This window comes from Callionymus lyra, chromosome 2 (assembly GCF_982586985.1).
Source record: "Callionymus lyra chromosome 2, fCalLyr1.hap1.1, whole genome shotgun sequence".
Lineage (NCBI taxonomy): Eukaryota > Metazoa > Chordata > Actinopteri > Syngnathiformes > Callionymidae > Callionymus > Callionymus lyra.
The window spans coordinates 20,646,291-20,660,724 of NC_141819.1; the positions used below are offsets into that span (position 1 = coordinate 20,646,291).

The following is a 14,434-nucleotide window of genomic DNA, read 5'->3' on the forward strand; positions in this document are numbered from 1 at the left end:
ATTTATTTATGTTTCTTGTTGGTTTGTTTTTATTCTTGTGCGCTTGGTGCAGATAAACAAGTTAAACTAACTCAACTCTTGTGTCTTGATGATAGGAATCTTTAGGGGCCACAAACATGGTGTCAACAAGTTGCCCTCTGGGAGATCCGTGAATACATTGTTGCATTGTAAAGGCATTTCCTTTTATCATATGAAAAGAAAAACAGGTCTTTGATGTGTTTCGTTTATCATTAAAATGTACTGAAAAAGCAACTTTGTCCCTTACCAAAAAAAAAGAAAAAAGTATCAATCTTGTAATAGCCCATCACTGCCCTTGTAGTGTAGGTTGCTCTGGTTAGTGATGCTTTAATAAACACACCGCGACAAGCGGTTCTGATCCAAAAGTAGGTTCAAAACATGCAAATCACTAATGTGGAAACTCAACTTTCCGGACTCACACGTTTCAAATCTTGAATCTCTGAAGTCTTCCTCTCCAATCCAATCTCCAATATCTCATCATGACCATGTTTTGAACTTATTACTTTATAAAGTTCTCCCCCGTCTGAAATCTCAGCGAACGAGAGGTTACGAGAGTGGAGTCCATTATCACGTAATAATTGTCTTCACTCCTCCTCCAGCCAGCTGTAATAACAACCTGCTCTGTCTATACAACGAGTCCCTTGGAGGTGGAGACTTCCGGGATTGATGATGTGCGGTGACAAACCTCGATGGTTGACCAATCACAGCAGAGCGGGTGTGGTTATGGTAAATCAGATTAAGTACGTTTTCTAATGTAAATATTTCAATTAAAACAAAAGTTTGTACAAACAGAAACATACTGATGAGTACAATAGAGGTCAGAGGTCAATTCGAGAGACAAAATGAACACGATGGAGTTGTTCTAAGATGGTCTGAGTTTGGCCTTTTTTCCACATGAAACTAGACGTGTTCGGTCACCTTATTAGTCACCTTAACAGTCAGATTAAAAAACAAGGGAAAGGTCAGATGAGTGGACAAGGCCTGAAACTTGGAGAAGATGTAAGTAAGTAAGTAAGTAAGTAATATTTATTTATATAGCGCTTTTCGAGACCCACTTTGTCAGTCAGTGTTTATTACATTATAGTTGCACAGCCCTGGTCAGATGTATGTGTGAACAAGCAACAAACAAAAAACAATAATTTCACTTTTAAAAACAGTTAACTTTAAACCTTATTTATATTATAACCCTTTTATAAAAACTATGATACAGTAGATGGACATTTAAAGATCATTCAAATTATTTCCTGCTTATTTTTACTTTGGAAATACATACCTTTGTTTCTGGAGAAATCGATATATACTTATCAATCTTTATTGGGGGAATAAAACGAAATAAAGTATGATAAAAGAGTTAAAATGCAGAAGCAAACGTTTGCTTGGTTTCGGTCTTATGTTATTCGTGCACTGATTTAACATTAGTGTACACTCAATGAAAACAATAGTTCCAGTGACTTGACAAATGTATTCCGAGGGGGAAAGAGTGAATGGATAAATGTAAGGAATGATGAGTGGGGGGGGCGGGGATGAATGGTGGATTGATGGGTGAAGAATTGATTAACATAAAAGCAGTGAATGCACAGAAGAACGACCATAAATACCAAATAATTAGAAACTTTTAAACAACTGAGAGATTCTTGACACTGACTTGATGAATCATTTATTGAAAAGAAGTGGGTGATCAATGGTTTAATAAGGAATACAACTTTGATTTGAACCTTAAGATGCAAAGCTTGAACTGTTTCGGTGTGTTTTCACTTCAGCCCAGTGTAGGTTTCCCCCGGCGTACCCTGAAATAATACTCCGGTGTAGAGTGCGACCTGTACTCCAGGTGTCTGTGGCCTCACAACTGAAACAACAGGGCCGAAGGAACAGTGAGATGTTAGGATCTAAACATAACGTGCCATAAATCACACGGATACGTGCATGCACTCAAGCCGAGGAATGTTTTACTGCGATTCAACTTATGATGGAGGTTGAGTGTGTGTGTGTGTGTGTGTGTGTGTGTGTGTGTGCAGCAGGGATTGTAACAGTGCAGCATGGTAATGGCTGGTCAGCTGGTATGGCGAGTATTCAGGGCGGGGGCAGTGCATTGTCCTCTCATGGCTCCAACAATGACCCTCTGAGAGCAGACCACACATCTACCAGTCACCGGCTCTCTCTCTCTCTCTCTCTCTCTCTCTCTCTCTGGAGTTGTCTCTCCCTCGCTCTGTCTCTATCTCGCTCAAGCTGTTTATCTCTATCAATCTTTCTTTATTGAAATTTTAACACGATCAAATGGTTAACACCAAGGACTGACACTTTGCCAACTTGTTTACAGGACTTATAAATAAAGTGTAGTTACATTTGATGCCATAAAAAAGGTTACTTTCTGTTGTAGTTCAAATTGTTTAACCATTTTAAAAAGTAGACACACACAAATGTAATACAGTATAACAGTTGACATTTGCACTTTTAAACGGTGGCCCTTTTGGATTAAAAAAAATGATGTGTTAAACTGTATTAAACATTTTGCACGTTTAAATAATACCCCAAGAAAACTTGACAATAAAATCTTGACATTGTAAACCCATTGGTTTAATACTGCTGAACAGCTGTAGCGACATATAATGCAACGGACTCAATCTAAAGATAGTTCTTTTAAAAAAAGAAAATTCACAGCAACATCTTTATACTCGTCATATGTTTGAAAATAGCAGTACACAGTTGCATGGTTATTTTAAACACTTATCTTATCAAGGCTAAATTATATCAAAGTAATTGCTACCGAAATTAAAGGTATTAAGAGCTAAATAACATTTAACAGAAAAAGGGGGCGTTGTTTTGATATTAAGAAAAATATAGGAAATGAAAAACATGACTAAATTACAAGTATTTCAAGGCAAAGTATTTTAAAAATATTAAAGGGCACTTTGATTCCCAAGAATAATTAAATGTTTAATACACACCTGCCACTGGCTGAATTTAATGTTGAGTCCTTCATCACGTTGCAGTGGCGCCCTCTAGCGTTCTCTCTACGCACCCGCAGAATCTATCGCAACAGAAATGAAAATAATCTTTATGAAAAAAACAGAGACGTGACACGCGGAGATTTATTGTTCTGTACTACCCCTCAGTTTCTGGTGATTTGGCGGTGAAAAGGGGGTAAAACTTATAAACTAGGTCGTTGTTGTCCTGATCCCTGCCTGAGGGGGGCGCCTCAGCTGGAGGGTGTGCAGGGTGCAAAGCAAGGTTGAGAAAAGTCAAGCCTCCAAGTAAGTAGTCCTCGGTATCCAGGAGAGCTGTGGTTGTGAACGACCAACATCAAACCTTCTTCAAGGAGCAGACAATACAACTCACCTACCTCTTCATCCACCGGTTCAAGTCAAATATCCACATCAGCCACGTCTACTTCACTTGGTTTTTCAACTAGTAGGATGTCAGTGAACAAGTTTGATGCATCTAATCCTGGTTCTGAGAACACCACAGCCTTTCACATGACCTTCTCAACACACTCATTCCGTCTTGACAAGGACCTCAGATTAAAGGGGATCTGATCCTAATAATTGCCCCTTCACACTTCAAAGTAAAGGAAATTACATTGGTGAAGGAAAGAAGCCATGTTGGTTTGAATGTTTCTATAGAATTTCTGCGGAGGTTTTATAGGAACATCTTGGATCACAAGGATACTACAGGATCCCTCGGTCACAATCAAAGTGGTAAAAACTTTGAAAAACTACTGTTAAGTTGTTAAAGATTTAATTTTACCATAATGAATAGTGAGAGACACAATGGAGTGTCGTGCCTGGACTAATGAATGTCGGTCGGGAAGAGGAACTTGACTCTCTTGTGTTGGCGTCTGTCAGTCTCTGTGACGCGAGTCCTGCAGCTGCTCACCTGCTCAAGGGCCCATCATGCTAATCTAAAGCCGATAATCAGTCTTATCTACTCAGCGACGGTTAAATGCTTTGGACCAAACCAAAATACCAGCTAGTTTGTCCTCTTTAGTGATCCATGTCTGCTGTCAGCACGGTATCAGGTATCTGACGGTCATATAGCTCTGGTTAAAATGACAAACATTTGAGAATTGATGCACTGTTACGACTTATTGTTTGGAGTTGCTTATTAACCTTTTTGTTTTGAGAATAAAAACAATTGATACTTAAATTGGTGAGAAGAAATAGGCAGGAATTACCTATTTCGATGGAGGTGAAATGGAAAGTCAACTATCAATTGTCAGCAAAGAACACTAGTTGCCAAATCCAAGCCCAGATATTACTGACATTTATCAATAATATTGAAAAAAACGGAGAAAATGTTACACACATACGCACACGCATGTGCAGACACACAAAGAAGTCGACATGTGACAAGTCGTCCTGTAACACAGTAAGTCTATAATTGCTGTCATCCTATTGACTTAATCAGGAATCCCGCAGGTTTCTGATCTCAGGTCTGAGATCCTGAAGGACACAACGACACTTCAGAGCTTCTCACTTGAGTTGCTACAATCCTTTATTCATTTGTACAAGCTCTGTTTTCATTTACACAACCTCTTCAGTATCTACACACACAGTCCTTCGGAAAAAATATATATAATTTGGAAAAAAATAATGAAATAAAAGATTTGGTATAATTACAGTATTTAAAAAAGTCTCTGGTATTGCTACACTATGTACAAAGACAGTGGTTGGAATATACACATTATACAGATATTGATCATCTACGAACTTCTTCTGGGCCGGGAGCTGAAAGCTGAGACTTAGCTGCCAATTTTACTCCTTCAGCCCCATTTTTGGGCTCATTCTCACATTTGCCATGATATTTTTTATTTTTGTCTTCCATCTCTGAAGGTTCTTTTAAGCTCATGTTTATCAGCTACAACTGCATCACAGTTTGGTGTTTTGTTTTTCAATGCCAATAAATCAGCCAATATCAGCACATTATGTTCTTAGAAAAAGGGTTTCATCTATATATCCTCATATGACTCTAAACTTTATTATGACTTGTCACCAGAAATGTCAATTTTAAAGCATTCATACGAGATGCAAAAATCCTGCATAAAACATTTTTGATTTTTAAATATATAGATACAATCAGTTTATGTTTAGCCTTTATATGTACATACTCTACATTCATCATTGTTGAAGAAACATCAACTAAAGAAAGTGTATTTTAACTGTTAAAAAAGAGAAGTATGATGGTGTCGATGGAGTTTCACCCTGTGGAACAACTGACGACTTTGGTCGTAAAAACTACCCAGAATTCCTTCACTTTGAAAAGTAAATGTCACACATATATTATTAAAGGGCAGATTTACTATTCCTGTTCAAACGTTTTAAATATTTTGCGAGGGATGGTGGTTTCCACCCGATTTTCCAATAATGGATTTTGCAATGTAAACCAGAATTAAGTGTTGGAAAATATCTATTAAAAAAGGGACAGCATATTTTCTGGGTTACAGAGAACATGAAACCCCCTGAAACAACGTAGGTCAGCACTAAGATTATTTAATTTATAAGTTATTGAGATGGAAAATATCAGAAGAAAACACAAAAACTACGCCTCAGTTTCTACTTAATCATATTTTAAATGCTTTTTCCCCATACTGTGCTAGTTTATTTCATACAGAGCAGTATCCAGGAAATCTCCTTCGTTTCCAAGACCTTCCAGAATGTTTAAGCACAGAAACATTATTATCTCTAGCATGAAACGTTATAGTTCATGCAAGAGAAGGATAGTTCAGCACTAAAATAGTGATCAGAACCTCTGACTGACTCTGTGTTTCGGTGCAATAACAAAATACTAGTCTTTGTCTCACTATGAACACTGCAACCAGCTGCACAAAAGAATACAAATGCATGGCTTTGAAATGTTCTTAACGAAGTTAAGCAATTTGAAAATGAACAGGCAAATTGCATATTCTTTGCATTCCATTTAAAAGGTGGAATCCAACACCTGTTTTCCTAATGTGAACAAACCACTGTGCAGGTGTTTTGTGACACGCAGACTCTTAGTAAATCTTTCCCTGAAAGTACAAGCCTTTTGAGTTCTTTATGAATAAAGTAAACCTGACTTTGTTCAGCTTTTATAAGCTGGGAATTCTGAAACAAAAGACGTCTCAGGAACGACATAGAAAACCTTTCATTTCTTCTTACTTGTGAGTCCCTTTGAAGAGTAAGAGTTGACCTCCTATTGCTATCATTCCTGCTAGAATCTAAGCTAAGCTTAGCAGGGCGACCATACGGTTAGATATTTAGATTCATTGTAAATCTGACAGCATGAAGTGTTTAGGCACCAGCCATCAAGAGACAACAAAAGAGAACCAATAAAGCAAGTTTTTCCATTAGCAGCAACATTAGCATTGTTTGCCAATATGCACCGACTACGCCACTGGGAGCTAGCTAGCAACCAAAAGGCCGCAAGTTGGTTCCTCGCTTTATAAAACATAAAACCTGTAAATGCCTCACAATAACAAGTGAGCGTCTTTGCTAAAAAAACAACAACAACTAACCATGTTGTTTTGGAGCAGTCAAGGGCAGTGTATTCACAAAGTGTCAAATGCTATTAATTTAAATTGATCATGTGTTCGCACTTTCCATACCCAACTAATGAAAAGTCTTTCTAACGTATCTGACATGTTGTTTTACAATCTTTCATCATTTGGGGAAAAACACGGAAAAGCGATTGCAACTCCTCGTCTTACGGACACACTATTTCTTGTTTAGTTCAGTGAATTAAAAAATGTTTCAAGCCTTTTTGTAATTTCTGGTAGAAATGAGTGTTCTTCTTCCTTAGCAGGCAAGAGTTCTGACAGTTTTGGCTCCCGAGTTGTGGGTTCAACTCTCGGCGGCCTCCTCGCCGCCCTCCTCCACCTTGCCGCCTTTGCTGGCGGCTTTCATTTTGGCCATGATGTCGGTGAACGTCTCCTTCACCGTCTTCTCCAGCAGCCAGCCCTCGCTCTCGCTCTCCGGGTCGTCTGGGTTGGACAGCGTGGACAGAGAGCTGTCCACGTACTGGAGGCCGACCGTCACGCCCACCTGAGAGAGATTTAGAGAGAGTTAAAAAACGTGTGGCTGTCATTGTGAAAATGATGTTTTTTAACACTGTAGCACTTCAGGACCCTTGGAGGCCTTGGCTCGTCAAGATTATGAGGATAAAGCTCTAGGAAGTTTTTCTTTCTCCGACTTGTTCCAGATAAGCCAATGACCTCCAAACCCTTAACCTGCATCGCCATGGCGACGCTTGCATAACTGATGATTAAATCCCAGACACACCCTACTGTGCATCCAGTTACTAAAATTCCAGGATGAGACAGTCGATGTCAGGACTGACCTCTGTTGCTGTTTGTGTTAAATGTTGTTGAGTTCACGTGTGTTTCTGGATTCATTTTATCTTGAATAGCATCACACTTGTGATGCACTTGTTTGGTGTGAGCGTTGCTCAGAAGAAGATAGTTCTGAATACTCACAGGCTATTGAGAAACAGTGCAGTCTGTGATCAAGGTTGGTTTGCAAGCCTTCAACAAATGGAAATTATAAAGCCATAGTGTTAAAAATTCCCCGAATTAGCAACTGAGGGGAATTCTAAAAACAGCGATTGGTGGGTAGGTGTACATATAGATGTGTTTTTTCAACCCGTTCTTTGAGAATAATTGTCTTTCTTTCGACCGGCAGTCAATTGTTTAACATTTAAAGAGCCAAGGTCGAATTGATGAATGGAAATAGATGTAGGAGAATTCGGATATGCAAAAGTAAGCTGGTCAAGTTATAATTCCACATTTAGGCCACTACTTCTCCACCAGCCGGACCAAATACTGTCAGGAAACATATCTAACGTCATACAAGCTTTCTTAAGGTCACACAAGAACAAGTCTTGCCTTGTCCACAGTCACTAGTAATCACAGATTACCGAGTCCAGAACTTGGAACGGGAACAACAGCAGATGTGGGAGCCCACAGGTGAGCGACTGCAGGTAAGCTGCCAGGAAACTGCCACTGGGACAGCAGGAATTATATTTAGATAAAGAGGATCGAGTTGTTTTGGAAGGTAATAGGATATCCGAGAGACAGAGTGTGAAGAAGACTGAAAGTGTGAGACAGGAGTAGATATGGAGACGAGGGCCGACAGGGTCTAACGTCCTGATGTGACATGATGCCTTCTAGCAGACGTATTGTCTGGGAAAGTTTTTACCAACTGAATTTGGATTATATTATCAACAAAGTTCACTCAAACCTCAATGTCGTTAACACAACTTTAGACATTTAATTCCTTATTCTGTGAATGATAGAAACTTCCGTATTCAACTAAATATTCATAAATTGTTAAAAGAATACTAATAACATGAATTAACCATTCATTTTAACAAATATTTCTTACTTATTCCAAAATATCTTAAATATTTAACCCCATTAACGCTGACTCAATATATATATATTTTTTCTTTGGTTAGTTTTTTGTTCCCCTATTTTTCAACATTTCGGGTTTAATGTTTGTTTAGTTCTTAAATATCTGTAACCACTGCTATATCAGGATATACTTACTTAATATATTACAGTGGCTTTTTCCTCAGTGTTGTTATATTTTGATTGAGTTTACATAGAGTTAACCTTCTTATTAAGATAGCTTGTTTGGAAAGGCGAGTGAGCTCCTGACCTCCAGCACGGTGACCAGCAGCACCAGCGCTCCGATGGTGTTCATCAGGCCGCCGTAGTAGGAGAGCAGAGCTTCACTGCAGCCGCGCTTCCACACGTTGAGGTCCTCTGTGTAGTGGTCATAGCTGTAGTGGGCCGAGTTGTTGGTCATCTGGAACTGGATGCACGGGCGGGGAGACGATGGGTTGCAACAGCTGAAGGGAACGCCGTCCATCAGATACTGACCATCCACGTTGCTGCCGATACGACTGAGAAGAGCGAGCAGAGTGTCAGGATCATGTTAGCAAAGGTCAAGGTTAAAAGTGAAATTATGTTTTTTGTTAATAAGGTTTTGCAATTATCTCTTGTGAACACCCAATAGCTAATTCCAATATGTTTTTTAGTTTTCACATGAGGATGATTTCTCAGTGAACATATGGTTAAGGGAGTTTGATTAGTTATTGATATTTATACAAAGGTTAGCAAACATTATTTAAAGAAAACAGGATGTTATTTGTCAACCTTATACAATTGATGTAGTTTTTTCACAAAGCTAACCAACACACTCTTTTTCAACAAAAAAACGTATCCTTTTTCAGTTCAATAAAACAAGGAGCTAATGAATAATACCTTACATTCACATTTTCTAATATGAAACAAATCATTTCATTTGAAGCTACTTGTTTGTTCAAAAGGGTACTTGTTCAACACATTATTATATTTTACTTTTGTATTACCAAATGCCAGTTGCTGCTTTATTAGCCTTTTTCAAAATGTCTGACAGTCCTTCATATAAAGATTTGATCTAGATATTTGCAGACATGGGGACAAAACATAATTTAATTTCTTGTTGGGTAGCATGGTGGATGAATTGACCGAACTCCATTTTACAGTTTTCATAATTCAAGTGAATTTTTTTGTGTGATTTCTTTTTAATAAATGCGTTTACAAACTAATGAAAAGTCAAATAAAAGCTTGTGTTCGATCACACACAGAAAAGCAGAGAGTTCAAATAAACTAAACCAACTTTAACTCTCACACAGTCAACTTTTCAAATGTTGAGTTCTCGATCTTAAATCCCTGGTGTGTTAAATTAGAAGGGATTGGACCTCTGCCCGACCCCCAGCTGATTGGACCGGACACTGAGTCCTGAATGACATAGGACCATAATCCATCAGATTAAACTTCAGCCAAAGTGAACAAATCGTCTTTAATTCTAAATTTGATATGATTTAAATGTTGAAAGGAACTTCAGAATAATCCAGAAAACAGATAGGGACCGGGATGTATCTCTTATAATCCCACACACACTTGTTTGACCTGTTCATCTAATCTCATAAACTCTGTCCATTTCCTTGAAACTGCCTAGTAACCTTCCTCTGTCTCATGTCCTTAAGGTTTCTGCAACAGTAATCCTGAGTGGACGAAAGTGAAAAATAGGTCTGCCTTCACTTTTAGATTAGACGCTTTGTGTTTATATATAGTATTATTCCCGTCTTTTTATCATGCAGGTTTCTCCTTTTTTCTAATTTTTTATTTCATTATTAAATAATCTGTAACTACATCTTTCTTTTTCTTAACAATCATTGCCAATACACTTTTCAAAACAACATTTTCATCAATCATTATTACAAATGTTTCATAATTTTCCATTAAACATGTTCTTCTCCACCACAACAGTATTCTGCCTCTCATTTCACCCTCCTGCTTACTTTAAATAGACATTGTTCAGTTAAAATGAGGGGTGGGCTTAAACAGGTGCTGATTTTCCTAATACTGCAGATTTTGAAGTAAACTTTCAAGAGTATTACTGAGGTATACTGATGACTTTAAGACAAAGAATCCTGAAAATTGTTAAACATTTATTTACAATTTCTGAAATGTAACTATGAGGTGTTTATAGATGTTGGTCAGCAAACACAAGAGAAATGTTTCATGAAGCTACTCACTCTTTGACCTCCTTGGCGCTGAAGTCCAGGTAGCGGTTGCTGACCCACTGAATCTCAAACCAGTCTCTGTAGTTGTCGTTTCCACAGCAGCGGAACTCAATCTGCATCAGGTCCAGGGTTCTCTTCATGTAACAGCGACCGGGTGTGTCGGTATCCTTGTAGTATTTCATCCCATTCTTCAGACCTTCAGCCAGAGTGAACTGCAGCGGGATTCGCATCACAAAACAGAGGAACGAGGTCAAGACCAGCAGGCAGTTGAAAGCCACGCAGCCCATCAAGAAGGTCTTCAACATAGGCTTCCATTTGACAAATTTGGTTGGGTCTAAAGAGTCGTAGCATATCTTGCCGCCCAGAGCGTTGATGCCACAGGCAATCAGGCCCACTAGGATCAAGATGTTGGGCAGGAAGTGGCTCTCGTTGTTGTCCATCAATTCCGAACGCTTTCGTAACTCGATCTTGAAGAACAGACCCAAGCTAAAGACCAGCACACCGGCCATGACGGCGAACCAGAACATGAACCAGACTGACTGAGCGAGCTTCACTCGCTTTTTCATATCAAACTTGACCTTCATAAGAGCCATGGTTAGACCTTAGGAGAGTAACAGTTAACACAAACTAGGTAAAAGCCGGACCTCCAAACTGTTAAACGACACTAGATCTTTGTCCAGTCAGATCCAAGAGAGTAGAAAAGTTAGCTGGTAATCCATCACACAGCAAAAAGAAAAATACAGGAGGGAGATCCTGGAGGACCCCGAGTAGCAAATGTTTGCTATTTTCCCAAAGATATCTGATCTTCCATAGTGCCAAAGTGGATCTTTTCACTCATTTCTGACCAGATCGCACAGGTGAGGCAAGCAAGGTGTTGGGTTCTCCTGGAAAGGATTGTGGAGGATCCTCATGATTAAAGTCAAAGTTGCAGTACGTCATGGTAAGCTTCAGTAAGCAGCCTGATCCAATTTGCAAAAAATCCTCTAGCTGAGCCTGATCGTAAGCTGCTGCATGGGCCCTTAATTGGTTTGAGAACCCACGTGGTGCAATCACCATGAGCCAAACGCTGCATCAGCGACAGCAAAGACCACACACATAGAAAGGGAGTTAAATGGAGCATGTCCCCTCACAGGGTTGTGGTCCACCGGGTAAGCACATATTAGCACTGGGTTTATCAGGGGCCAGCAGGTTCGAGTGACCCGTTCCTGGGGGCATCGCTGCCCTCAAGTCATATTAGTGACTTAGTGGTTTGACTGTAGGCTTAATTCAATTCAATTCAATTCAATTTTATTTAAAGTGTCTTATCATAACAAAGTTATCTCAAGACACTATACAGTTGAAATAAGACTACAGTTGATTAAGGAAAAATAGATCCCAGCAATTCAACAAAGAGCAAGAAACAAAACACTGTACAGTGAGCTGTACAGTGAGCAATGGCGAGGAAAAACTTCCTTAGGTTTGTGAATACAATTACACATCCATTATTATTATTCTGTTCTAAATACTCATCTTAAATCAGAAACATATTAGCAAAATCTACAGATATGTTTATCTGACGGCTACAGGTGTCAAACTGGATCCTGCAATGTACTAATAGTGGATGACTTTAAATCACTTCAAGATTCTACAATGTGCATCATCCAAACAACAGCTACAATATATTGAAATGATCAACAAGCAAAATATTAACTTTGTCCCTCAGATAGTTCAAGTCTGTTTTAATATTTGTAAATTATCATACTTTTTATCAAACTTTTAAAGTGTTGGTGGTATTGTAGGAAGAGTAAAATGGACGCTCCAACACGCTGTCACTTCCTGGTTCTTATACTTCGCTTTGTGGAGAGAAAAGGTCAATGCAGAGTGTCACGGGTCGTTTATTCGCCGATTCAAGTCAAACAAAATACAAGCTTTACGATCGATCGGACGCGCTTTCTGCCGGCGACCTTAAAATTCAATAGTTCCCAGAGAAACGGTCTCGAGCTGTAGAAACATTGCGATATTTAAGGCAAATTTCCCCGGCCAGGGGGTCGTCTCTTTCCGGCAAATGGCTCTTTCAAGTTGCCTGTGTCTCCATCACCTGCAGAGAAACTTCCTAACTTGCCCTCTTGCTCAGGTGTGGGCCTCTGTCTTCCAGCCCCCCCCCCCCGCTCCTGGATGTGTCCCGCTTCACTCCTTGATCCACGATCCAAGGTGTGAAAAGGCAGACAAACAGACGTTTAAATAACCGGTGTCATGTCTCTAATTCTGTTCCAAGCTTGTCTTGAAAACAGTGAGTCAGTCTGAGTGAAATGTTGATTGTGAATGTGTATTCAAACTTTTAAGCTCTTAGATGAAGCTAGTAATTTATACTTTATATTTTGATTATATGTTAGCATTAATTTAAGTATGGCATATACGTATAGTAATAGTGTATAATAATTTTTTATCTAACAAGAGAAAGGCACGCTTTTAGGGCATTTAATTTAATATTATCATGACATGTTTACACATGATACCAGGAAAAAGTGCATTCAATATTTGTGTTTCTACAATAGTACACTGTGGTTCAATTGTTAAATCAATTCAGAAGCATATTTTTATGTCTGCACCAAAGTCAGAGTTCCCAGTCAATCCTCCTGGCAGCTTCAGGAATGAGGCTCCAGTTTGGGGAAGGTGTTCCTGCAGCCAGCCAGTTGAAATCGTCCACTTGATTCCAGTTGTTTTTCTGTGTGTCCAGACCGGAGGCTTCAAAATCCTGCTCCATGTTGGGGTAGGACCAGGATAAGGGGGCAAAGCTTACACCCTTGCTGTCCTCGATAATGGCCCTGGTGGTGATGTGCAGGTAGACTTGCGTGTCGGTGGTGTTGTGAGTCCGCAGCTGCTGGCAGGCGAAGACGAGGGTACTGTTCCTACAGTGATCCACGAACACGGACGACGACACCGGACCGCACAGGATCTCACAGCCGTCCATGTGCTTCATGTGCAGGGTGCTGGGAGATCCAAGCAGACGGACCTTACAGTTGGACAGGTTGGTCAGTTGCACCTTCTGGTTCTGAATCTCATCTCTTGTTTTGATCAGTGTTTCGTCACTGATGTTGGAGAAGCCGCAGTGATCTGACACAGCAGAATCCACCTGAGTGAACCCAGACGTCGCTGGAGCTGGCCCATCTGAACCTGGAGTCTCAGTCTTCTCTCCTACTTTGGCCCGGGCTCGGAACGCAAACTTCTTTTTCGGTTGAGATTTCTCTTTCGCTTCATTCAAACGATTTCGAAGAGCGACGAGAGCTGCTTGTGAACGTTTCAGTTGGTGTGGGTTGAGAAACGATATACTGTCGTTGACGAACTTTTGTAACTGTGTCATTTCGGCAGAAATCTCTTCCAGCCTGGCTGCGACCCCGGCACTGTCAGCTGCTGTGGCGGCGCTGAGCAGCTCCTCCACGGCTGTGAGCAGCGCATCGATGGCGGCTCGCTCGCTATTAAACGTCTTGGAGAAATAGTCGCTGGTCTCCTCCGTAACCACGTCTCGTCCCTTCACCTTCTTCCTCCGCTCGGCCTCTTCTCTTCTCGCCTGCTCACGCTTCAGGAGTCGCTCTTGCAACTCAACCGGTATATTCTCCGCCATCGCCGCCATGTTGCTACACCCAAGTATTGTTGTTGTCACGGAAGTCTTCTTCTTCTCCTCCCGCGATATTGAGCTGAACCGACGCGACTGTGAAACACTGCCCCGCAGCGGTCATTTTTAATCTCACCCACAGGATGAAAGCGCTTGAGTAATAAAGCACAATTTCTTTAAATGTACTCAATTTGCTTAGAAAGGTACTCGGAAACTTAAATACTTCACTAAACAATTAAAGACAGTGTATACGCTCTAAAACAGGTTTCACCTGATGAT

The 14,434-nt window shown here is 40.1% G+C and overlaps 2 protein-coding genes across 2 annotated transcripts; both read right to left on the reverse strand.

Annotated features, from left to right (window-relative positions):
- Positions 1-6,810: 6,810 nt before the first annotated feature.
- Positions 6,811-11,195, reverse strand: prph2a (peripherin 2a (retinal degeneration, slow)). Its single transcript, XM_087782800.1, has 3 exons — positions 10,576-11,195; positions 8,649-8,895; positions 6,811-7,034 (listed from the first exon to the last, which is right to left on the reverse strand). The coding sequence occupies exons 1-3, from the start codon at positions 11,154-11,156 to the stop codon at positions 6,834-6,836; spliced, it is 1,029 nt and encodes a 342-aa protein (XP_087638926.1). The 5' UTR covers positions 11,157-11,195; the 3' UTR covers positions 6,811-6,833.
- A 1,814-nt stretch (positions 11,196-13,009) lies between these two features.
- Positions 13,010-14,187, reverse strand: tbcc (tubulin folding cofactor C). The gene has a single exon (XM_087782801.1). It carries the CDS (start codon positions 14,171-14,173, stop codon positions 13,157-13,159), a length of 1,017 nt encoding a protein of 338 aa, XP_087638927.1. The 5' UTR covers positions 14,174-14,187; the 3' UTR covers positions 13,010-13,156.
- Positions 14,188-14,434: the final 247 nt, after the last annotated feature.

Coding starts and splice junctions, on each gene's coding strand:
- prph2a (XM_087782800.1), bottom strand. CDS start 11,156: ATGGCTCTTATGAAGGTCAAGTTTGATATGAAAAAGCGAGTGAAGCTC. Junction 8,896..10,575: donor AGCGCCAAGGAGGTCAAAGA/GTGAGTAGCTTC, acceptor CGCTCTTCTCAG/TCGTATCGGCAGCAACGTGG. Junction 7,035..8,648: donor TGCTGGTCACCGTGCTGGAG/GTCAGGAGCTCA, acceptor AATCTCTCTCAG/GTGGGCGTGACGGTCGGCCT.
- tbcc (XM_087782801.1), bottom strand. CDS start 14,173: ATGGCGGCGATGGCGGAGAATATACCGGTTGAGTTGCAAGAGCGACTC.